The 23,916-nt window shown below is 40.0% G+C and overlaps 1 protein-coding gene across 2 annotated transcripts in view; it reads left to right on the top strand.

Moving 5' to 3' along the window:
* The first annotated feature begins 461 nt into the window (after nucleotides 1-461).
* SP3 (Sp3 transcription factor) overlaps nucleotides 462-23,916 on the top strand; it is a 33,940-nt gene continuing 10,485 nt past the window's right edge. Inside the window, exons 1-5 of one of the 2 annotated variants that reach the window (XM_057363675.1) lie at nucleotides 462-710; nucleotides 1,046-1,170; nucleotides 1,348-1,464; nucleotides 11,704-11,794; nucleotides 11,900-13,069. In XM_057363675.1, the coding sequence (XP_057219658.1) occupies nucleotides 704-710; nucleotides 1,046-1,170; nucleotides 1,348-1,464; nucleotides 11,704-11,794; nucleotides 11,900-13,069 (1,510 nt within the window). In that variant the 5' untranslated portion in view covers nucleotides 462-703. Of the gene's footprint in view, nucleotides 711-1,045; nucleotides 1,171-1,347; nucleotides 1,465-11,703; nucleotides 13,070-23,916 lie in introns of both variants that reach the window. The other variant, XM_057363674.1, reaches the window with a different exon arrangement.

Below are 23,916 nucleotides of genomic sequence, written 5' to 3'. Positions count from 1 at the left end.
GCGGCTGCCGCCAGCCCTGAGTGACAGCCCCGGCGGGGAGACTTCGAAAGATCGCAGCCCGGGCCCGGCGCCCCCCGGGCACAAGCGCGGCGGGCGAAGGGGGGGCGGGGGGGGGGCATAGCGCCACCGCCGCGCAGCTGTGCCTGTGCGCTGACCCCTGCGGACAGACGGGCCCCGCGGTGCCACGGGAGCGCGGCGGCATGGGCCGCCTCCCGGGCCGGTGAGTCCCGGGCTGCCGCGGGCGCCCGGCGGATCCCGCTCATTGTTCCCCGCACCAACCCTGGCAAACAGGAAGCCGCCCCGGCATGGGGCGCCCCCCCCGCCCCCGGCGGGTGACTGGCAGCCCGGGCGGCCCGTGCGAGCGGCGGCGGCGGCGCGGCGCAGCCAATGAGAGAGCGCGCGCGCGGGCGTAGGCGGGAGTTCCGGGCTGGCAGGCGGGCGGGCGGGCGGCGGTGTCGGCCGGGCCCCCTCTCCCGCGGCAAGCCCCACCTTTCGGCTTTCCCGCACCGTCAATCAAAATAGGAAAAAAAACCCGGAGTAGGCTCGGGCCGCCGCCGCCGCTTCAGCCCGTCGTGAGCACAATAAGCATGTCCCCGGCGGCAGCCGCCTAGCCCCAGCCAGCAGGGCCTGTGTGCGAGCTAGCCAGCCAGCCTGCCTGCCTCCCGCCCAGCCAGCCAGCCAGCCGGCCGCTCGCACTCACACCATGACCGGTACGTACGCACCGACCGAGCCGCCCCGGGGGCTCCCCGCTCCTGCTCCGGCCCTGCGCGTCCCCGCTCCGGCCCCGGAGCGTCCGTGTGCGAGCGAGGCGAGAGCGGCACTGAGAGCAGCAGCAGGAGGAGCAGGGGGAGGAGGGAGAAGAGGGGCAGGGGCAGCAGCACGGGGAGGAGGAGGAGGAGGAGGAGGGCTCCGTGCGGGAGGGCGGGGGGAGCGCTGGGGTTAGGGGGGGGGAGAGGGAGGGAGGAAGGGAGGGAGGGAGAGGGAGGGAGGGGGGTGATCGCTCCCGTCAGTGACTCTCCCCTCCCCCTCCCCGCTGTGCCCGCAGCTCCCGAGAAGCCCGTGAAACAAGAGGAAATGGCTGCCTTAGAGGTGGACAGCAGCAGCCACAGCGAATATCTCCAGCACGGCAACGGCGCCGCCTCGGCCTCCGCCGGGGCGGCCGCCCCCCAGGTGAGCGCAGGCCCGGCCGGGCCCCTTCCCCCCCTCCCCCGAGTGACACGTTGTGAGCGGGTGCGGAGCCGGTGCCGCCGCCGCCGCTTCCTGTGTGCGCGTCTGCGAGGAGCCCGGTCGCTGTCCCGCACTAACCGCCACCCCCCTTCTCTCCCTGAACCCGCCCATTGTGGGTAGGACGCGCAGCCGTCACCGCTCGCTCTGCTGGCGGCCACCTGCAGCAAGATCGGCCCGCCGTCGCCGGAGGAGGATGAGGCCGCCGCCGCCGCCGCTGCCTCTCACTCTGCCGGAGCGGTGAGTGCCCGCCCCGCCGCTCTCGCACGGCCTGCCGGGGGGAGAGACAGCACAGCCAGCCCGCCCGCCCGGGGGGAGGGACGGGACACACGGCACTGCCCGCCCGGGGGGAGGGACGATAGCAGGGCCGACCTGCCAGGAGAGGGGTCCCCGGGCTCCCCTGCCTCTCCAGGAGGAGCCGGGCTCCCGGGAGGAGGAGGGAGCCAAGCTCCCCCCTCCCCCGCCATTGGGAGCGGCGCCTTCATTTACTTTCAAAAACGGGGGGAGGCGGGAAGCCTCCCTCCCCCGACCCTGGCACCGGAACGGCTCGCTCGGCACCCGGCGAGGCTGGGAGGCATCTCACCTCCACCTGAGCGCGCTCCGGTATCCTCGCCAGGCTGTCAGCCTGGAACCGCGCAGCCAGGCAGGAACACAAAATGAAGGCTGGCTGTAGGGAAGGATGTAGTGAAGTAAAATGGCTGTTTAGAAGCGAACGCGGTAGTGGAGAGCTGCTTCCTGTATCGACGCTGTTTTTCTAGGGAGAGWTATCATGCGGTTCTTTGTAGCGCAAACTGAATTTCTGTCCTTATCTCTCATGCGCCGTCGCTTCTGAAAGGAGCCTTGATGACCTTGGGACCTTGTGTGATGAGATGGATCTTGCAAACTAGAAATGTATTCTTGCGGAAGCTAGAATCCCCATAACAAAAGCCCAATGAAAACTCACATGTTCCTTAATTGCTCTAGCAAAATCTCGTGTTGGCATATGCTCATAAAATTCTAAGAGATGATGCGTTTCTAAATAAGTGATACCTAAAAATAAAAATACATTAAAAGAGAGTTCCAAAATACTTGTAAAATGACATGATGTAATTTTTTAGCCTTAGTCTTTGGAAAATTGCACATATTACCTCTAATTACTTTTTTTTTTTTTTTTTTACAAAAACATCTTTTAAATTAGCAAAAAAAAAGGCCTTTTTCTTCTTTTAAAGCAAGTCTTGTTTTTTAAACTTGCTGTACAACAGCCTTGTATGGTTTTAGGATTCTGCAAATAGGAAGAAAATCTGCAAAGCATTGTAATGGTGGATGAAGTGGCTTTGGCAAGCTTTTAACAAATGTCAAAGTGTTAGTGATAGAAGTTTYTAAATAGTTGCTAAACTTTAAATTGCTTTTCCTCTGTACATTACAGCTTACTTTACATGAAGTGAAGCTGAAGCAAAATAGTCTGAGGTCATACAGCAGGTTGTAGACTAATGACAGAGCTCAAAAATAYATTAAGATTCCAACCCCTTTCAAGTGTCCTTTCTGCCAAAAAGAAAGAAATAAATACCTATTTATTTGCTCAAGCAGTATGTTTTTTAAAATCTATCTAGGTGTTGTAAAGTGCCTGATACTTCTAAGATTTGTTTCATAATAGTGGTTGCATACATTGCTGAAAAGCATAAACATGCATACTGAAAAATAAATATTTAAATGATTGCTTGTTTTCCTATATCCTCCTGTAAGGCTCTTCTCATTGTACAGCTGCAATTGTGCATCTTGGGGATGGATTGATGGATTAGGATGAGTCGTGCTAGGTCTGACAGGATACTAGAATGCTGGTGCAGGACAAATGGTTCCTGGTAGTTCAAAATGGGCAAAGTAGTTTTCATGTGGTACTTCTTTATTTCTGTYAAATTAATCTGTTGGTATGTTTATATATAAGAGGCTTTTCAGGGGAAAGCAARTGCAATTCAAGAGAAACCAAAATCTTAGTTAAAACTAAATTAATATAAGCTCACTCACTACTTTCCATACATACAGATAGGCCCTTCCTACATATCTTCTGTGAGTTAGGTTATAGCATACTGGTAATTTTTACACTCCTACAACATAACTCTTGAATGATTCAGAATATTTTGGGTGGAAACTAAATATAAATTGAAGGAGGTGCCTAAGAGTAGCTGAACCAGACACTGGAGTTAATTAAAATGACCTTAATAAARGGAGGGGAGAGACTAAGGGCCCTGAAATACATTCCTTGTGAAAAACAGAAGAAYGGAAGAGATTTAGTGTAATAAAGATTCTTTTTTTTTTTTTTCTGGGGGCCTATGTTTATCTTATTGGAGGGTGGAAGAAGGCAGAAGAAGCTAAAAAGCCTTAAATTGCAGGTACCTCATAAGTCTTATGGAAAATAAGTCTATATGCATAGACAGACATAATTGTCTTCCTGGAGTTTGTGATTCGCATCTCTTTTCCTGGAGTATAGATCAATCAGTTTGATATCTGTGTATGGGTGATGGTGTCTAATGTAGCAATGGGAAGGCAGCTTTTTCCTGCTGTATTCTATACCTGTACTGCAGTTCTGACTGCTGAACTTATGGTAGAACTTCAATCTGTATAAATAGGTAGTAGAAGTCAAACTAGGTATTTCCTCTTAGAAGTGCTTGAAGAGCCTGCATGTAAAGGGATARCAGCGTTGTTGTTTTGAGGTTGTTTTGTTACTGTTTTAGTGACATTTGCTCAGTAGAAACTGGCAGGGCTGGAGCCAGCATGCTGGGCTAGCATACTGCTTTCCTGGCTGAAATAGCATGCTGCAGCTGCTCCCCAAGAGACCAGCAGTATGATTTAAAAGCAACAGCAAAACTCTCAGAGGAGCACAGGGAATATTGTGTGTCTGAGATTTGGGGAAGAGCTGGAGCAAATGTGATTGTGTTTGTAGTGATCTAGTTGGCTCTGTTTTGAGCCCAGGGAYTGGACCAGGTGACCTTCAGAGGTCTTTTCCAGCTGAAATTATCCTATGATTCAGTATTGGTATCTGAGACAAGGCCTACTGCTCGAATAGACATTGCTGTTACGCCACTGAAAAGATTAGTGAAAAACTAAAAAGACTAATGAAAAYGGCAGCTGCTTTTAATAAAAATCAAATGAAGGAGACAGCTGATAGAACTAAACCCTCTTCTTCCCATYCTGTCAATGACCTGGCAGGCTGTCTCTAGACCACAAGGTTTTCAGCTGGGCCCAGGATTCTGGTTAGAGCTGTATTTACTTTTGAATGAGAGGCATTAGCAGGCATTACTGTTGGTCTTGTCTTTGAGCATTGGTGAAGATAGCAGTTCCTTCAGCTTTGTGGTGATTTACTCTGCCTAATGATCAASCAAAACCAGTGCTTTGTGTTTTGCATGATGGTGTTTGATATAAATGTAGATTGCCTTGGGTTCCTGGCTTGCTTACCTGAGAATCTTTTCCTTGGTTGCCATACTGCTATGTCCATGGTTGGTTCAAACAGTGGCAGTGGGAACTTTTCCTTGAATATTGCTGCCTGCTGGTGTGTGTGAGAACTTTGCTGGAATGGTATGAGCTACTGCCTGACGTAGAATGACAGCTCATGTTTTGGCCTCTCAGGATGTCTTCCTCTCTCTTGGGAGTTTAAAATCGGAAAAGTTTTAGTTTGGGTCTTCCCTTTTCACTATTTATTTTTGACTAATAATTCTACTTCAAACTTTCATATTTAGGATTCTTTTTCATTTAGTTATAAACACCTAGTTTCATTCCAGTTTAAACGTCCACAAGGATTTTAGCATTGGGTGAAAATGAGAAGCAAAGYAGAAGGTGGCAAAGCTGTGCATAAGCAAGGAAACAAAAGAGCAAACAGATTTAGGTGGAACAGAGCCTTGATGGTCAGCTGTATGGATGTAGCATGATCAGATGATTGTTTAAGAAGCTACGAAGCTGAGATGATAACCAGTTGTTTATGTTCTCTTACTTCATTGTAATATGAAGCTAATGGCTGTCTTGGAACTCTCATGCTCCCAGGGGCCGTTCTTATGGTTGTGCTGGTGGGACTGGAATAGGTGAGGATACAGTGCAAGACTAATGGCAAGGCTGTGTGGGAGCTCTGGAAGGCCAGTGAAGTGGCAGGCTGGCTGAGAAAACTATTGGCTCTGACAGCTGCCAAAGAATGGGAGCTGTCAGGGACGACTGCCCTGTTGAGGTGTGTAGTTGCATCTAGTGTGATACAGGCTGCCCTGATTTGCTAGTCTTAAAAAAGAAAAAAAAAAAAAGGTTGGGAGGAATGATTTCTGTGATTTATTTGTGTTCTTGCTTACCAACAAGATGTGGAAGACACTTGGACAGGTTAATAATTAGCAATGTGGGGAAGATGAGTATCATGTCTCTGCTGTAGGCAAAGCATTTCTTTGTGTCTTTCACGAATAAAGGCTGGAGTGTTTTAAGACTGCTTTGGCATATCTTTAACTTTAGAATTGAGTATCAGTGCTTCACAGAACATAATGAAAGTCTGGAATTTCAGTTGGTTTATGCCTCAGAAGATTACTTTAACYGAGATGCACCTAGTTTAAACACAGTTTAGGGCGAAATGGGAATAGTGCTGACAGGATGGAGAAAGAGGAAGGCATTTTAAATTTCATRTTTTCCACTAGGCAAAAATATGCATGAATGCCATCTGTCAGTTAGCCATATTACTACTTGGTTTTCTGGCCTATGTGATCATTTTGAGGAAGTTCAAAATTATTCTGACATCCATTTTTGCTTTTGTGGGTGATAAGATAGCTTCCTGATGAAATGTTTCTGGATGTGAACAGATGCACCAGAACGTGTTCAGCCACTATAGAAAAGTCTGCCTGGAATTGTCTTGCTTCTCTCTGTTCTATACTTTTGCAAGACAAAGACATTTTAGTAGAATGTGATGGCTAATGGTATATTTACCCTGCTGCTGTCCAGAGGCTTGCCTTTCAAAATGTTCTTTAGTTTTTGTATTCCAATTATGTCTTTCTAGTGCTGGATCAGAACCAAGTGTAGAARTTCTTTTAGAAGAAGGTGCTTTAGGGATGTTCTTAAAAAAAATTGGTTTATTTCTCTTTATAATAGTTTTAGAGAAAGTGAGAAAATGYATGGTTTAAAACATTTCCATATTTTAAAACAGCATAGACAAAAAAGTTCTTTAATATTAAACATTAGTAACAAGTCCAAGATTTCATAKAAAGTTGATGCTGGTAAGGATGTCTGCAGAATGTTTGGACTAACCCTCCTTGCTCAAAGTAGAGTCAGAGAGCAAGTTGTTCAGGGCTGTGTTCAGTGGGTTTTGAATACCTCCAGAGTCAGAGACTCCACTATTTCTCTGGGCAGCATGTTCCACTGTTTGATAATCCTTATGGTGTGAAAAAAGAAGGCTTTTTCTTRCATTATGGGGAACAGTCAAAAGCCTGATTMAAATAATGATGAATAATATACCTTGCCTAACCCCATCTACCAAGCTAGTCTTCTCATCATARAGCATTGTAAGGTTAGTTATTTCAGCATTATTTCCCCTTCCTAATTCTAGGCTGACTACTTCTGAACACTAACTCTTTTTCCCCCTGAAGGTTACTTGAAGGTTAATTTTTTCAAGGTTATTTTCAAGGTTATTTGCTCCACTGTCTTCCCAAAGATCAAGTTGAGTCTGATTCCAGGTCCTCTTTCTTGTTCTTTTGATGATTTGATGGAGCTTTCAGCACTGGAGTTGAAAGGAGGAGGAAAATAAACCATGTTACATGATGCTAAATTCTAGTTTGGCATGTAGTTATATTGAGATTTATATACATATATAACTATAATAATTAATAAACAAAATAAATTACCTACTATCCAGTTAAAAATACCTCCTTGTTGCCATGTCTCATTCCTCAGTACTGCAGCTTCCTTGTTTCTGCTAAGGTCAATGATATTGTATTGTCTTAATTCAGAGAGGTTTTGAACTTCTGCTGATTGCTAACAAGTTGTTAAATTTTGGTTCCAGTTGTCCGTGTCAAGCAAAAAGATATAGATATTCTTTAATTGAGACACAGATATATTTCACCAGATTGGAGTTTCTTTTAAAATACCATCTAGGTAGCTCCAGATAATACTTTYTTCTTCTGAAACACTCTTTGTATCCAAACATTTGATTTGGGCAGAAATATTTCTCTGAATTGACTGGCTTCATTGGCAGAAGGCTCAAACATGCAACAGAATTTGCCTTAACAAACAGCTTTCTGTCAGCTGAACCACAGTGACTGATGCTGAACATGTTTTTAACCTATGGCAAATACAAGATAGAATGTATTAGCTCATACTTTAATGAAAGAGTTGAAGCAATTGCATTTTATCTTGTATTTGTAATGTCCTAAGAATGCACAGACAGTTTACTGTAGCTTGGTAAACAYGTTAAACCCATACATTAGAACCCTAACTCTTTCATAAAACAACAATTTGGATGAGGCAGTGTCCAATCTTCTTCATTAGGTGTGTGATTTTTAAATGTTTAGGAGCTCGTGACTCAGTATCTGTCCACCTCTGCTTGTTTTGCTGATGCTTTTGCTGCAGGACTAAATGGGACAAAAGTGACTTCTGAAAAGTGCAGTAAATGCAGTCCACCAGCAAGATAAATGTTTGGTAGACTTTAGTAATAAAATACTCTTGGCTATTGACATGTACCCATTTGACATGTTGAGATGSAGGTGTCTACAACAGATACTAGTTCTTACAGGGGCATTTCTCCTCTTTTCTGTTTTATTTTGGTGAAGAATATTTTATTTTTTATAACCCAAGTCCTATCATTCAGTATGGTTTAGATCACTTCTAAAAGGTATTTTATCTTCTTTCTCTTATCTCCTTCCACATTTGACTAAGTGTTGCTTTAATTTTCTCTAAACATACTGAACAAGAAAATCACTAGATTTTTATTTATCATGGTTCATGATTCTTCAGGGATGAGACTTTTGTCTCAGTGATATCTCTTTATTTTACCCACTGGAAATTATACAAGGCCTGTTAAAGTATCAAAAGACAGGCTGAACAGTGGTTGTTGCTTCCACTCTTTGTTGGTACTTGACCTTTCTTCAGGTGGACATATCATTTGATTTTAATTCATCCTATGCCTTGTGTCAGCTACTCTCTTTGCTCTGTTCCTGTCTCTTTTTCTTGTTTCCTGATGCTGCTTCCAGTGAATTCCCCGTTGCTTCCTGTTCTCTCCTCTTTGGCTGAGTGGTGCTGAACTTTCCTCAGATCTTTGTCCCTTCCTCTTGAAACAGAGCCTTTGGATTGAAACTGTCCAGCCTTCTCTTAAAGGAACAGCTTCCAAATAACTGCTGCCTGAATATCAGTTGATAAGGAAAAGAACTGTTGCTTTATCTTTACCCTCTAATTTTCACGGATGGCTGAGGCAGCAAATAAACTGGTGTATTTTGAATGTAAAGCTCAGTAAGCGAGTGGGCTGCAGATGTTGCTGCTCATATATCAGTGGCAGAACTTTCAAGTTATTACAAAAATGCTTAATTGCCTGAGGACGTAGGAAAGGGTTATTATTCTTTGTTTAATAGGAAAAGAAGTCCAAGAAACATCTTGTCTGAACAGACTGAGAAAAAGCATAACAGTCATTCTTGTTATGGCAGGCTGATGACCATTTGAGGTTAGAGATTATACTCAAATGCTCTCTACCATATGAGTTTTTTTCATTGTTTAATGCTAGTAATTTTGTAGCTGCCAGATAGCTTCTTGAAAGCCTTGCCCTCTTTTTGCCCCTCCCTCCACATGATTCATCTGGTGGTGTCTGATAGAGCCAGCTGTAAGAGCAATATGAATAACAGGCATTTTATGTTGTATGTGTAGCATAGCTTCCTATCCTCATGCATGGCTGCCCTGAACTTCTCCATGGACTGACAAGTGCATCTACTAAAAGAGTGCCTGTGTTCTGYTAAAATCATTACAGAGCAGGATTTGAGGGAAGATTTCACTAGATCATGAAAATGTGAGATGTGTGCCTAACATGAAAAATGCCAATATGGAAATCAACATATGTTTTAGGAGAAGAATAAAGTAGGTCATTTCCATATCATGAAGGAGACTGGTTTCCTTTGAAGTATTTCTGTGGAAGATATTCATGTGTATTACATATGAGTAGACATAGTCATGTTACTGGGTCAGTGCAGTTTTAGCCTAAGCTTTTAACATTTGCTTATACATAGTTTTCTATCAGTGAGAAATTATATCAGATTTCTAATGRTTTCTATATTTTTCCTTTCTCTTTTGTTCTAACAACTACTRTCAGCACATTATATTAYACATTCATTTTATAATGACACACWTTAAACATATAACAAWAATTTTTTTGATTTTGGTWTTTTCTGRCTGATACTGACCTACAACTTMTGTGGATCTTTYGATATTTTATGAAACYTTCAGTTAATAGGTATTTATATGCYTGTGAATTGAGTAGCTACGAACTTTCTTAGCAGCGCTTCAGCAATTGGTGTCTACATGTAAATATTGAACAGAAGTGTATAAATTATAGCTAATGTGATAGAAAAGGAAAATGGATTTTTTTGTCTACTTCTAGGTAAGATATGTGATATGGAGTATTACGTGTTTTTTCTTCTAGCATCATAAGTTACATTCTTGAAAGACTAAAGATTTTAAATATGTTTTTTAAATGAAAGATTCATCAGTATAAGAGGAAAAGAAAATAATAAAAGGGAATTCTTATTCTCCTATTTCTTTTCCTTGAAGCAYTAAGGCCATAAAATTAGTTTTGTTCTGGTGATGCTGAATCTATTTACTAATATACTACCTGACAAATTACGAATGACACTTATGAACCACAGAATATCTTGAGCTGKAAGGGATCCCCAAGGATCACTGAGTCCAACCCTTAGTAAGAGTCAATGGTCTGTATCTTTGCAGGCTGAGGAAGGCTAGTATTCCTTTGGATTTTGCACAATAATTWTTTTTACAGTTCTTGAGAAGAATTTAGAACCATGATGTGTGTTTCCTTATTGAAAATGAAGCTTGGTAAGCACAGTAAACCTTTTTTTTAATAGGTACTCAGATTTAAATGAAGTATTTTTTCTTGTACATGTAAACATTGTATTGTTAAGGGCTGAAATAGGATGAGAATGTGAAACTAGCAAAGTCCCATCTAATGCTGTGGACTAAATTCTCTCGCATGCTGTGGTATTCTTTCAGACTGACTAAGTCTCAGTGCTATGTTAGGAAAGAATTAGATATGTGCTGTATTTTACATGTCCTGGTTTTGTTCTAAAGGAAGTCAGAATGCAGCATCAGAAAGAAGTAGTGATATGTTCTGCTAACTTCCCTACCAGCAGTGATCACAGGATCAGTGCAGAAGGACAAACCARAGCTTTTCTTTCTATGTCCTCTGTTCTCTGCCAGAGAGACTAAATTTGTTTCACAGAGCTGAATTGGTTGTAAGACAAGYTAGTTACGTGTTGCTAATATTAAGTTATTACATTGGTTTACTGTAGTATGGTAAAACAGATAAGGAAAAACTTAATATATTTTAGATTCATGGTTATTTACAATACCAGATTGGTTGGCTGTGCAAATCTGTGCTGAGCATTGCAGGATGTTAAATCTAATTCTTAATACTCTATTCTGAAAAAACTTGCTTTGGTAAAGAAAGTGCAATTTACCTTTACTGAATAAAAAACAGCTTTAAGCATGTGGGGGTCTGCTCTGAAATATTGGCCTTTTCCATTGGTCCAATGTAATATGATAGATTTTTGTTTTCCTCCTAACTGATGCGTGTGACTCAAACATGATTTCAGTGTAAAAGTTCTTAGTCTTAGTCTATAAGTCTTCTTTCCTGGTGAAACACTAGCTCCTACAAGCTTATAAGCTTGTGTTATGTGTAACAAACTGAGGCTGTTCAGTAATTCTGTGTGTCTGCATCACCTCTTAGTGTTCTCTGTGCTGCTGAGAGTCACAGCATGCACACCTGTATCAGATATAACAGAGTCAAAAGGCAGTGGAGCTCCAGGAGATAGAAGCAGCCCTGGCTTCATGGCGATTCTTCCATTTCTGTGCAATAGGCACCAGGCCGGGTAAAGAGTGTTTGTGAGTGCCGGGGTAAGTTGGTGATGAGAGCTCCAGCAGCCCCTGCCAGCTCCCTCCTTCCCACAGCCAGGGGTTTGGATTACCCAGCAGCCCTGCCACCAGAATAACCCTGCTGCTGGTCACCTGACATAACCATGACATAGGATCTGCAGTTGACATGTTAGTGAGCAATGTGCAGCTCACGACACACAGGCTGGCTACCCTGACTTAGGCATTAGATCACTTWTAAAATCTGTATTTCATAGTTTTAATCCAATTGCTGATGGTCATTTGAGCTGCATTGCATGTTTTCCAGTAATGTATCAATATCTAGTGTTGAATTGCGTGATTGGTCTAACACATAGTGAGTACAACTTGTTTTAATTTTGTGTTTTCTTTTTTCTTTTTATTCAGACAGGGGATTTGGCTTCTGTGCAATTAGCTGGAACTCCAAGCAGATGGGAGGTCTTGTCTGCGGCTCCTACCACTATAAAGGATGAAGCTGGTAATATAGTACAGATTCCAGGTGCTGCCACAGTAACTTCAAGTGGGCAGTATGTCCTTCCTATTCAGAGTTTGCAAAATCAACAAATCTTTTCTGTTGCACCAGGATCAGATTCGTCGAATGGTACGGTGTCTAACGTACAATACCAAGTAATACCCCAGATCCAGACAGCGGATGGTCAACAGGTTCAACTTGGCTTTGCAGCCTCTTCTGACAATAGCAGTATAAATCAAGAAACCAGTCAAATTCAGATCATTCCTGGCTCTAATCAAACCATCATTGCCTCTGGAACATCTTCAGCTAATATTCAGAATATCTTATCTGGTCAGTCTGGTCAAGTCCAGGTTCAGGGAGTTGCCATTGGTGGTTCGTCTTACCCTGGCCAAGCACAAGTAGTTGCTAATGTCCCTCTGGGACTGCCRGGAAATATTACTTTTGTACCCATCAATAGTGTTGATCTAGATTCTCTGGGACTTGGCAGTGGTTCTCAAACCATGACAGCAGGCATTAATGCAGATGGGCACTTGATAAATACCGGACAGGCCATGGATAGTTCAGATACTTCTGAAAGGACTGGTGAGCAAGTTTCTCCTGAAATTACAGAAACTGCTACTGATAATGATTTGTTTGTGCCAACGTCATCTTCATCGCAATTGCCCGTTACCATAGACAGTTCAAGTATATTGGAACAAAATGCAAATGACTTGACCACAACTAGTGGTCAAGTTCATAGTTCTGATCTTCAGGGAAATTACATTCAGACATCAGTCTCTGATGATACGCAGGCTCAGAATATTCAGGTCTCCACAGCACAGCCAATTGTACAACACATACAGCTACAAGAGTCGCAGCAGCCAACCAGTCAAGCCCAGATTGTACAAGGTATTGCGCAACAGACAATCCACGGTGTTCAAGCAAGTCAAAGTATATCTCAACAGGCTCTTCAAAATCTTCAACTGCAGCTGAATCCTGGAACTTTCTTAATTCAGGCACAAACGGTGACCCCTTCTGGGCAGATAACCTGGCAGACATTTCAAGTGCAAGGAGTTCAGAACTTGCAGAACTTGCAAATTCAGAATGCTCCTGGTCAACAAATAACTCTGACCCCTGTCCAGACTCTCACTCTTGGTCAAGTTGCCGCAGGTGGTGCGTTGACATCAACTCCAGTTAGTCTAAGCACTGCTCAATTGCCAAATCTACAGACAGTTACAGTAAACTCCATAGATTCTGCTGGCATTCAGCTGCATCAAGGAGAAAATGCTGGCAGTCCTGCAGGTATTTATGTTGTTCTTTTTGCAGAAAATCGTTTTTTATCACTGCATGTAGTTGGTTTAAGTGTTGAAAATCAGAACATCATTGTCTTGCTACTGAAGTCTAAAAAATAGAGTGGGTTTAACTTGGTGATAGAATATATTTGAAACTGCTGTTCCATTAGAAACTGTAATGTTGGAACATAGTCCTACGTCACTCCTTTTAGTGTGAATTCATGTAAGTCCCAAGTGGTCGTATTAGTTAACAGCACTTCAATGTTTGTGCTTTTAAGTCTTTAATCTGTATASTAAATTGAAAAGAGAGAAATCTGGCTGTCAGCCGCCACTGTTCCAAGGCATCAGTATCATTAACATACCCATTCTTCCTAGYCCTGAGTAGATGAAGTTTCTATGGAAAATCCAAATATTTCTGTTTATCTAACTTCTTTCCCCCTGGAAAATTTTCAGAGCCCCTGAGGTGCTRTTATTCATCTGCTCTTTTGTTAATTTCCTACTAATTTACTGTCCGTGTTACTATGATGTTGAAAACCCCTGTAAGCAGCAGTGAAACAAGCATGCAAATATGAAAATGGAAGMTGTGCTTAATAGTATGTGTGAATTTTCAGTACTGCTTATTTGCGTTATGTTTCAAAGTACAATCATTAATGGTAAGTATCACAGTGTTTTATCTTGGTGGAGAAGAAAAACTGTTTTCTTAAAATAGGTGTTTCTTAATGCCAGAAARAATAAACGTGCCTGTTTATTTTTCGTGAATTTGATACAGTGCATTCCAAGTTTGAGGGCATAACTTCCTAAACAAAAAGAATAAGTGATGATTGTGGTTCAGGAGATTTTGCTATACCAGAAGCCGTTTTGGTATTTGCATTTTTGGAATCRCATCATTTCAGGGTTGTGTCCAGGCTGGTTATGAGGTGTAGAGGGAGCAGTAGAGGTAATTTGGAAGGGAACTGTTGCACAAAGTAGCTTGGGAATYACTCTTTTACTATAATCATGTGATCCATGCCTCTGTTTCATCAAGATACTGAAACATAAATATATAAGTTAAATATGTATGATTTGTATTRTATGTCTGTTTAATGTTGTGAGAAGAATGCAATGTTAAGTGAAACATGCCTAGAAGACCTGCTGAGTTTTGTCTGAAAAGGCTACTGATTGTAATATCTATATAGTTACTGATAGTGCCATATTCTATGTCAAGAAGCTTGCTTTACTATTTGTAATCTAAAATTTGAATTGAAAATAATACGCTGGGGTGATTTTTAGTTTTTTTTGTTTTGGAATTGACTTCTGTATTATGAACTTACCATCAAGGTAAAGTTATTCAGATGTAGATAAGCCTGCTCTTCRTTGGCTTGTAGGCAAAAGCACCAAACAGATGTATGCTGCTCACAGCATTTGCTGTGCTGGGTGATCTTGATTCTTAAATTTTCTGTTTACAGTGACCACAGAAAGTCTTGGTTTGTCTCCATCACACATTGCTTTCTGCACGTTAACACAGCTAAACTCAGAATCTAAGTCTTGGTAAATGGACCCCTTGCTAATTATTATTAGCCCTTTGGTTAATACAAGGATGATTATTTTTGAGATATATATATGCTGTAGGATAGGTAGGTAATGTTACTGCTTGTGGAGCAATGTAGGAGAAACTTGAGAAGGAAGATAAAGAAGGAGAAAGGAAGCAAACCCCCACAAAGGCACATGAGAAAGAAGTGGAGTCTGATCGGTGCTATATGTATCAGTTTTCTATTGATGGTTCTCAAGAGCATTTCAGTGGTAGTTTATAATAAAATACAAGGGAGTTCCATCAAACATTCTTTAACTGTATTCTCCTGTGAGGAATTTCACATGGGAAGGCAAGAGRCTAAATGGGATATATGAAATGTGATTAAATAAGCAGAAGTACTAGATGAATWGCAGAAACTATTGCCTGAAGTGCATAGCTATAAACACCTGGTTATATTAAAGATAAGAGAGAGATTTACAATGACATTTTTCCTACTTGTCTAGGAATAATAAATGAATTGGAACATATTAGAACTGTCATTCCCTAAATTTGAGGAGAATGTACTTGGTCCTTATGTTGGAAAAAACTTACTTTTCCAGAGTAATGGTCWGTGTGACACTGCTTCTAACAGAATCAGAATTATCTTGATTGACTGTCGTTGGCTTTTCCATATGTATCTGGTATTTTGTCTATATCAAAGTTATCTGAGAGAATCTTTCACTGGTGTTCCTCCCCTTATTTGTAACCTCTCACAATATGGTATGGCACCCTTTCTTCAATCTTTCTTCAGACTGGAGAATAAATATAGAAGCAGATAATGTAATAATTTTTTTTCAGTCAAAAGTTATTGTTCTTTTGCAAATAAGGAAAAACAGTTTAATTTTAAACCGAAAGAGGAAGMTATGTGGAAGAGACAGCAGAATGAGAGAAGTTAAGGGGTGTGGAGCTACTTGATTCCTTTTTTCAGTGAACTACCAAGCTTTGGGCCAAGATAAGAATTTCCCTGTATTTTCTCCCCAAGCCACATAATTCACTTCCTTTCATACCAAGTAGAGTCAGGCTGTATTTTCTGTTTTCATTTAATTTCTGTTTTCATTTAATTCTGTTTTCATTTTCAAAGAAAATTTGTCTACCTGAGGGAAAGATAAAAAGAACATATTCCTAGTCTTGGGTCAGAGATCATTGGTAGTCATCTGAAGTTCAAATAAGGTACTTTGTTCTGTTAGCAGAGTAGCTGCAAAAACAGGTTTTAGATTTTTGTTGTTACAGTCCATTGTGTGAGTGGTGTTCTTCCGAGGCTCACTTCCTTGGTAGGCAGCAGAGGACATCACATCTTTACTGTGCTTATGTGAGTRAATGTGTGAGAGGAAAAAAGTGTCTTTACCTAGGTTCTACATTTTGTTTACATAATGGAAAAGCCATTGAAARTCCAGTAAATGTACACTTTGAAAAATGTCCAGTAAGTATTCTTCTACCAAAACGTCTGTTTTTAGGCGTACACATGCATAGACCTACATTGCCGTGAATTTGTTCTGAAAAGTCTTGGCCAAGCTTGTTTTGTTTTAGAATGTTTATTAGAGCTCGTGTTCCTCCTTGTGCTTAGTGTTGTCTTGTGATGGCTAAGGGGAGGGTATAGGTTAGTGACAGCTGAAACTCTTGGTTTTCAAGCAAAAAGCTATAACAAATAGGTATCTCTCTGCCAGCGCATAAATACTTTCTCACTTGTGTTTTGGCTTCAGTCATGTAGTCTTGAGAGGAAATTGAACCTGAGAAAACTCTCTAGTAGTGTACTCCTTTTGTTGGCAGCTTGTAATAAAATACTGTGTTGTGTGTAGCAAAAAGAGMCATTACATGCACAGTTCACATTACTCTTTAATGGCTTGCTGGGTAAAGAAAGGTGGAATTTTTTATTAGCATGTTTATGTAGATTTCTTCTTCAAACATTTAATATAAAGTAGGTTTTCTTTTGGAAAAAAACATMAGGAACTGAATTGTACTAACTTGGCTTTCATGTGTCGACCATGTAAGTTTTGTCAGCTTGGAAGATTTTTGAAGTTATGGATTTTCCCCCTGCCCACAAGCTATTGTCCAGCTGGAAGAAACTTAATGCTGTTAATCAAAATGTAATTGTAATTRTCTCTCAGCTAATTTATTTATGTACTGAATCAGTTTGGGATTGATTGTTTCCTGGGAAAAAAGGCAATTTTACCAGGTCTTATAGGATGCTAGATAGTGGTCAGGTTTTTTTTTTTCCACACTTCTTTCAACCATTAACATCTGAAGACACTAGCAAATGACCTGAAAGAAAGTAGYATTGGCTCAAGAATGGACTTTGCTGCTTATCAACCCAGACACACTGAGCTGGAAGGTTCATTTATTTAAATAGAAAAAATCCTACAGTTTACTGGTTGATCTTCAGCTGGAATGAAGTCAAAGGGATTCCTTTCAAGAGTTGACTGAAGTGTCACTCAAGACTGAGGTCTTCATTKCCACATCTTTCTTCCCAGCTGCTCTTCTGCAGGAGTGTACACAGCTACTTAAAGACTCRTCTGCCTGCTGCCATTGACCTTACAGTCAGGCCTGATGATAGCTTACACCAGCTCATAGTGGGTGGGAGTGGTTGGCTATTTGTGGTGGCAACTTCATTCCATTCCTGCCAGAATCTGACATCTTTGTCATGCTGGAGTAATTTAGTTACTCTAAATTTGGCCAAAAAATTGGCTGACAATTTTCAAGTTAAATAGTTGCCCAAGTGACAATTTATCTTTCATCTGCTGATAACTTGGGAGGCTTTGGTCTACTGTCTGTTTCTTAAGTGTAAATGCTGAAACAAACAAAATTGAAAATGAAGTATTCATGGTTTTACTTATAGGAATGGGTGTTTCAAAGTTTCAGTGCTTCTGATGAAGTAGTGCAGAATGCTGCTTAAAGCCTTTTTCTGGCATCTAGAACTTTTAAAGAAGTTTTGGCTGGTTTTCAGTGTTGCACAATTTAGTTTTTTCTCTTTAAGTTTCAGTTTTTAACCTTATCAATTTTAATTTCAGCTATGCAGTTTTTACTTCTACAGCATTCTTTATACCAAGACTTTGGAACAAGGCCATGGTATCCTCATAAAATAGATTTAAAAAATAAAACAGTCTTATCAAATGCATGAAGTAAACTGAAGCAATGATGTTAAGTAAATATTTTCATCTGACAACATCTTCTATGGCTATCCAATTTTCATTTGAAGCATTTAGTTAGCATCTTATAAAATCAAAACAGTTAAAAGCAATTCTCCCCACTGTTTTTTTAACATGAAAATTAAATTGGAAACTGATGAATTTAAGTTAGTGCARGAATCAGAGCTATTTATGTACCAATCTTGTGTAAATAGTTTGCTGTCAGCATGCTTAAATTGCATTCCTTATTTTAGCRTAATTCTAAAAGGAAATTAATAAATTGTGGAAAAATTAGATGATCATGCTTGTATGTGTTTCACAGTCATGCTTATAACAGCACATAGTAAATTATCTCATTTCAGTGTAAGAAAGTTTGCAGAACTTCAATTACTTTGATTAATTTTTTTAGTGCAATATTTGTTATTGTGGAATAGAATTACATTTTTTTTTCAAATTCCTGGAAGTACTGAATTGTCGCATCTTTCGTCTGTGTCAMTACTTGTGCTTGTTTGCTCTTTGTTCCAAAACAGCTCATGAATGATTTTTCTTACAGCTGGTGGTGGTGAGGTGAAAATTTGTTGCATAYGTGTTACTCCTAAGTAAATATATGTTGTGTGTGCTGAATGTCTGRAGATGCAGTTTAGATTCTCAGAATTAAGGAGGTTAGCCTGAGGTGCCTTAGTGTCAGATATCCTCAGGATGTTCACAAAAGAATGTATTACCCAGTTTCAGGTACGCATTTCTTTTTCATTTTTCAAATACCCTTTTTACAAGATACTCCTGACATAAAGTGAAAACTCTCCTACACCTGTGGGGAGGTATAGCAAGTATCCATGGAGTGAAAGAGGCAAAGGATTTTGYTTCCAGTACTGGTACAACTTAAAAAGAAGGAATACTCACCAGGACCCTAGTTGTGATTGCCCTCTTGAAGATCAGGCTGGGTTGTAGGTGGGTTGTCTTTTACTGCTTGTGGAAGACACTTTTTTTTTTCAAAAAGTAGTAATTTTCAAGAGCAAAAGGAGATAAAAATACACATTGTCAATGACATCMTCATAATTTATCATAGAGGAATGATAGTTCTCAGTCTGCATCTAAAATTCATGCCAGTCTGTAATTCATGTATTCCAAGTATGTTTTRTACTTCATTTAATCAAAGTGTTTTCCATATCCTAGTAAGACACTTGCTGTGCAGAACTCTCAAGTATATTATATCAACAACTGTGTTATCATTGATTTAAATTAAAAAAATAATTTTTAGTCTAATTGTTCACATAATCACATTTTAAGTGCACTAATTCTGTCTGTAGTTCTTTGAGTTTTTGTTTACTCTTTTCAGTATTATCATACTACTAATTTTTTTCTAACCCACTGGAGCATTCACAYGGTCAAAGGCTTGCAGCATTAAAACTGCAGAGACCTCTTCAGCCTTCTCTTGAAAGTGTCAARTGAAAATTATCCTAATCTGTTGATTTATTGTTTACTTCAGTAGGTGTTTTTACATCTTCCTGACTTACTRTCAGTGGGGAGCTTTTCATTGTTATCTAGTAGTAGGGCCATTTTTTGGCTTTTACCTCAATACAGGGCAGAAACACTTACTGAGCAGTTCTGTCTTCCTGAATTACCGCTGGCAATTCTGTTGTTTGACCCTAAYAGCAGTCCGATAGGCTATGTAGAAATACTTATCCCTGCTGGTCAGAGAATTCTCTTGCTTTCCTTACATATTTCTGGAGTTTCTGGCTTCTGTGTTAAGTGTGATCGACTCTTCTTCCCCTTATTTAGTTAAACCCTCTTAGATTTTCARCTGTGAGAAGAACAGAAAAAGTGAGTGCATGCTTCATTTTATACTTYCTACAAGAATCCAAAATCTTGAGAATGTGTAGACATTTCAAGGGAGTGCAGTTACTGTAGGACAAGTAATTGTTTCTTGGTGCATAATGTGTTCCTTGTGGTAGCACTGGCTAAAGTACCGTCATGGTTAAAGTACTTAAGTATTTGCTTTAGAATAATGTATAGGAGCACTTGGAGATACAGAATTGGCATTTCTTGTGAGGAAAAAAAAAACTGTTGCTGTGTTTTTATCATTTTGCTGGTACTGCTTGAGTACTGTGAGGTCCTGCTCTTAGACTTGTACACAACAGTTGTTTTCCTCAGAAAYTTAAAATCTGATTTGGAGCTACTGAATCTAGATGATAGTCTTTCTTCTGAGTTGAGGTTCACCAGTATTTCAAGATGACATTCTGCAGTCTGCCTTATGTTGCCTTGTAATTTATTGTGTAATAAAAATGCCAAAATTCACATTTAAGTTTTGGGGGCAAGTCAGAATAAAAATTATTAACTCTGTTGAGTTTCCTGTCTGAAAGACTTGCACAGTTGGTCAACTAGTAGAGAGAGTTTAATTTAGATAGTTTTGTTTGAATGGGAAAGAAAAAGACCAGTGTCTTCAGAAATTTAAATATTGTTACTAGAGCTTTCTCTCATCTAAAGATTAAGRCAAGATGAGTCAAGATACCAAGGTAATGTGGGTTGCACTCTAGAGAAAACAGAAAATTAACTGGAGAAGATGGAAAAGAAATGGCAATTAACATCTGTTTTCTTGAGAAAGGTMGGAAGGGAAGCACCTATTTGGAAATATAAATTATTAGAAAGAGTTGAAATGGCAGACAGTCAAATTGTGATGCTGTGAGGAAACAGGTGTGAAAGTGGAGCTGCTGCAAATCTCTTTTCAGTTCAAAGACCATGCTTCTGCTTCTCAGATTAGGAATTTAAGCTTAGCTGGGTAAAAAGGTAGGGTGGCTTTCAGCATCTGGGAAAAGCAGCTAAACTAGAAGCTCACAGTTTGCAGGCTGCTATAACGTAATACTGAGTGTGCCTTTGTTGCATTCTGCAAAGGCTGATATGTTAAAAAAAAAGTTCATCCTCTTCCCTTCTCAATTATCCCTGTTTATGTGGCTCTTGGGCAATCTAATAACTTTTTTTGTAATGAAGAAAATAATGTGTCCTTAAGTCCTGGTTGAAACAGGCTGAGACATAATGTGAAGCTTAATTGATGCATTCATCTGATACCTGGTGAGGTAGGTAAATGACCTGGGTATATCAGCAGGCAGCAATATTTCTCTCCACACTGGATTATAGTTCACATGTACTCAAGAATAGTTTAAACTGCATTTATGTCTGCATCGTTTCATCCTGTCAATTTAGTTGCTCTTCTCTGAAGCACTTTAAACAAATGTCTTAGTTATTGGTTTTATTTGCCAAATACAGTTAATCTTRTTCCATATTGCAGCCAGCTCTGGGCTTTCCATGACTATGAAATACTACCTTTGGAACAAAATTGTATACCAAGATCCCAATTTCCATCTTGGAAAAGCCAAACCTAAACCAAATGTAGCACACCAGACAGGAAGCAGAACTTGAACACAATATATAGTTTTTATAATTGTGTTGTCAGTTTCCAACAATATCTTTGTCTAAATTTTGTCTAGAAGTATCTTCATACTTACCTAGAATTTAGTAGTGAACTTTAAATGTAAGGACATGTAGAAACCTGAAAGCACAGAAATAAAATAGTGAAGAAAATATAACCTTCATTTAATCTATGTTTAATTGGTAGAAGACAAAAGTTGCCTCAGATTTGCTAGTGTTTGCATCAATTTGCCATGGCTTTAGGGATTATACAGACTCTTTTAGGCCCCTTTTAATGCAGAAAATGGGTAAAATCTCTCATCTSAGGCTGAATTAGAAKGGAGCACATTTAGAAGAACACCAGGGGAGAAACTCAGTCTCTGGTATCTATGTGAATTTGCATAATCTCAAATTCCATTGCATTGGAGAAAACTTAATCCGTAGCTCTTCTCCATGGTTTGCTCTTTCAACATCTTCATGAGTGGCACCCCTCTTCCTGCCAAAAAATACTGGTGGGAATTTTAACCTTATCTCCTGCAGTAATGTAAAACCTACTTGAAGGGCAACAGAGTCATTGGTTCTAAGGACCTCATTTAAGGCAATCACRTTCACTGTGGGTTTTGATGCAATCCATTCTCTGCAGAATCCATACTGGATTCTGGAGAGGCTAGATAAACACTTTATTGGTATTTCTAGTTGTGCTTTGTTTAAAGTATTGTCTACRTAGATAAGTATTAAGAAGTCCTGTCTGTAAATTGCCAGTTTATGTTGTACTTTTCTGTGTGCCTASAGTAAAAGTCCTTCTGAGGAATAACTAAAGCATTAGCTACACTTCCTGCCATACTGAGATAATCAGGAAACACAGCACAAATTAAAAAACRTGGTACTACTTTGTCTTTATTTCAGTTTTGCATTTTTTAAATTAATGCTATGAACTATTGTATATCTGTGTAAATTGTTGTCTTCTCCAGTATTCTCAACTGTTAGGAGTGTTTTTTTTCCAAGTAAGTTTCTCAATAATGYCTCTGTCATTATAAAACTGTTACAAACCTTTGTGCTGCTGCAATAATGGTGGTGATTGGGAGAAACAGGGAATATAGAGATGCTAATGAAAGAGTGGAATGAACTCATGACGAAAGTTTGTAAAGTGGAAYAAACATTCCATAGAAGGTAGAAAGTCATGGATACTGTCCTGTACTAATAGACTTTCTGGACATGCTTCTGTTCTTAGTTGTGTCTCTGTTATTAGTGTGACTTTAGGAGGTCAGTATAATAGGGCAAATCATATGGAATGATTTACTTCAGTAGGGCATTTGGGTCTTGGGAGCACAGATCCACACTCTAATTTGTTCCATTCATCTTTGCTAGGACATATCACTTTTGAAGTATATGTGTGGAGTTTTAACAGGATTCAGCTACTGACTTACAGGCACACTGTATGCCAATGTCTAATGTTAGTGAGATCATACTGAAATGATCTTCTTAATACAGTGTGTTGTTGTATTAATAGTAYTTTAATTCTTATTTTAAAGAAAACCAGAATTTGTACAGTGTACGTGTCATGCTACATTTGATTGTTAAAAGTATTTGGAGTATATTGTGTAACATATCTGGGCCTAAAGAACTACTTGGAGACTTGCATTGGCCTGTGCTGGCAGTCTTGCTGCCTTGCTGTATTTAAATGCCTATTATATGCCCTTTTGTGCAAGAGTGARTCAGGCTTTTGCTTTTTTCTAATGTTGCTCTAAGTAAATGTATTAGCATACTTAATAGTTATTTGAAAGATAATTCTATAAACTTTTATGTTTTATAGTGGTTTAATGTTTGCTTATATAAAATTATTTTTATATATAACATATAGATAATAACATTATTTTGTAGCTGAGTCTCAGAAAATTGTAGTTAGGTAGTTTGGTGGGTCATGAAGAAGACCAGAAGTTGCGCAGGTTTTCTAGGTTTTCACATGAAAGATGTTCCTTGTGGTGCTGTCTAAAATTGTGAGCTTGTTATGGTGACAGTGAATTTCAGCATGCAGGTGACTTTGGGGCAAGCTTACCACAGCAGTACCACGTGTGTAAAGAACCAGCAGAAGTGAGTGTGCTTGCTCCTGGATTCTCACAGCTCAGAGCCTGTCATTGTCATGCACAAACTTAGTTTCTAGCACTGACTTTTGTAGCCAAACCAGATAAATATTCTAGACTTCCCTGGTTTTGACTTGGAATTCTTTTCCCAATGCAGTGGTTTCCTAGAGAATTTCTTTAACTATTGATTATATCAGTGATATAGGGTACAGGACAGTCCAGCATGTGGTTATATGTGTGCAGAAGAAAGGCAGACTGTGGTATTGGGAATGACTGGGCTGCGATGTTATTAGCCTCAAGCAAATTTTTGTGTAGCTATATCCTTTGTCTCTAAACAGATGAATGCTGGAGGTGATTTCGAAGGTAGACCAGGTAATTATTACTCTTTACATATTTTGTCATTSCTTTCTTTCCTGATCTCTACTGGGACAGGATGCTCTTTGTCATATGACCCAGCACAGTCTTTCTTGAGTTTTATCAGGCAGTCTGTGCAGCTTTGTCTTCATTRTAAAGATGATAGCTGATGCACTGACTCCTAGAAAAAACTTAGAGTGGCCACAATGCTTAGTTAAGGTTTCAGTGTTTAAGGTTAAAAGTCTACATGATAATTGAGTTTGTTTTGCTGAAAAAGAAGTCTCTTGAATATGTCCAGAAAGATACACAGATGTTATTTTGAAGCTTCAGCAAAATAAAWAATAATAAA

The sequence above is a fragment of the Malurus melanocephalus genome, unplaced genomic scaffold (genome assembly GCF_030028575.1).
Source record: "Malurus melanocephalus ecotype Western Australia unplaced genomic scaffold, MMel_1.1 scaffold_30, whole genome shotgun sequence".
Taxonomy (NCBI): Eukaryota; Metazoa; Chordata; class Aves; order Passeriformes; family Maluridae; genus Malurus; species Malurus melanocephalus.
Note: the sequence above shows the minus strand (reverse complement) of the source record. Positions and strands in the feature narration are given on the sequence as shown.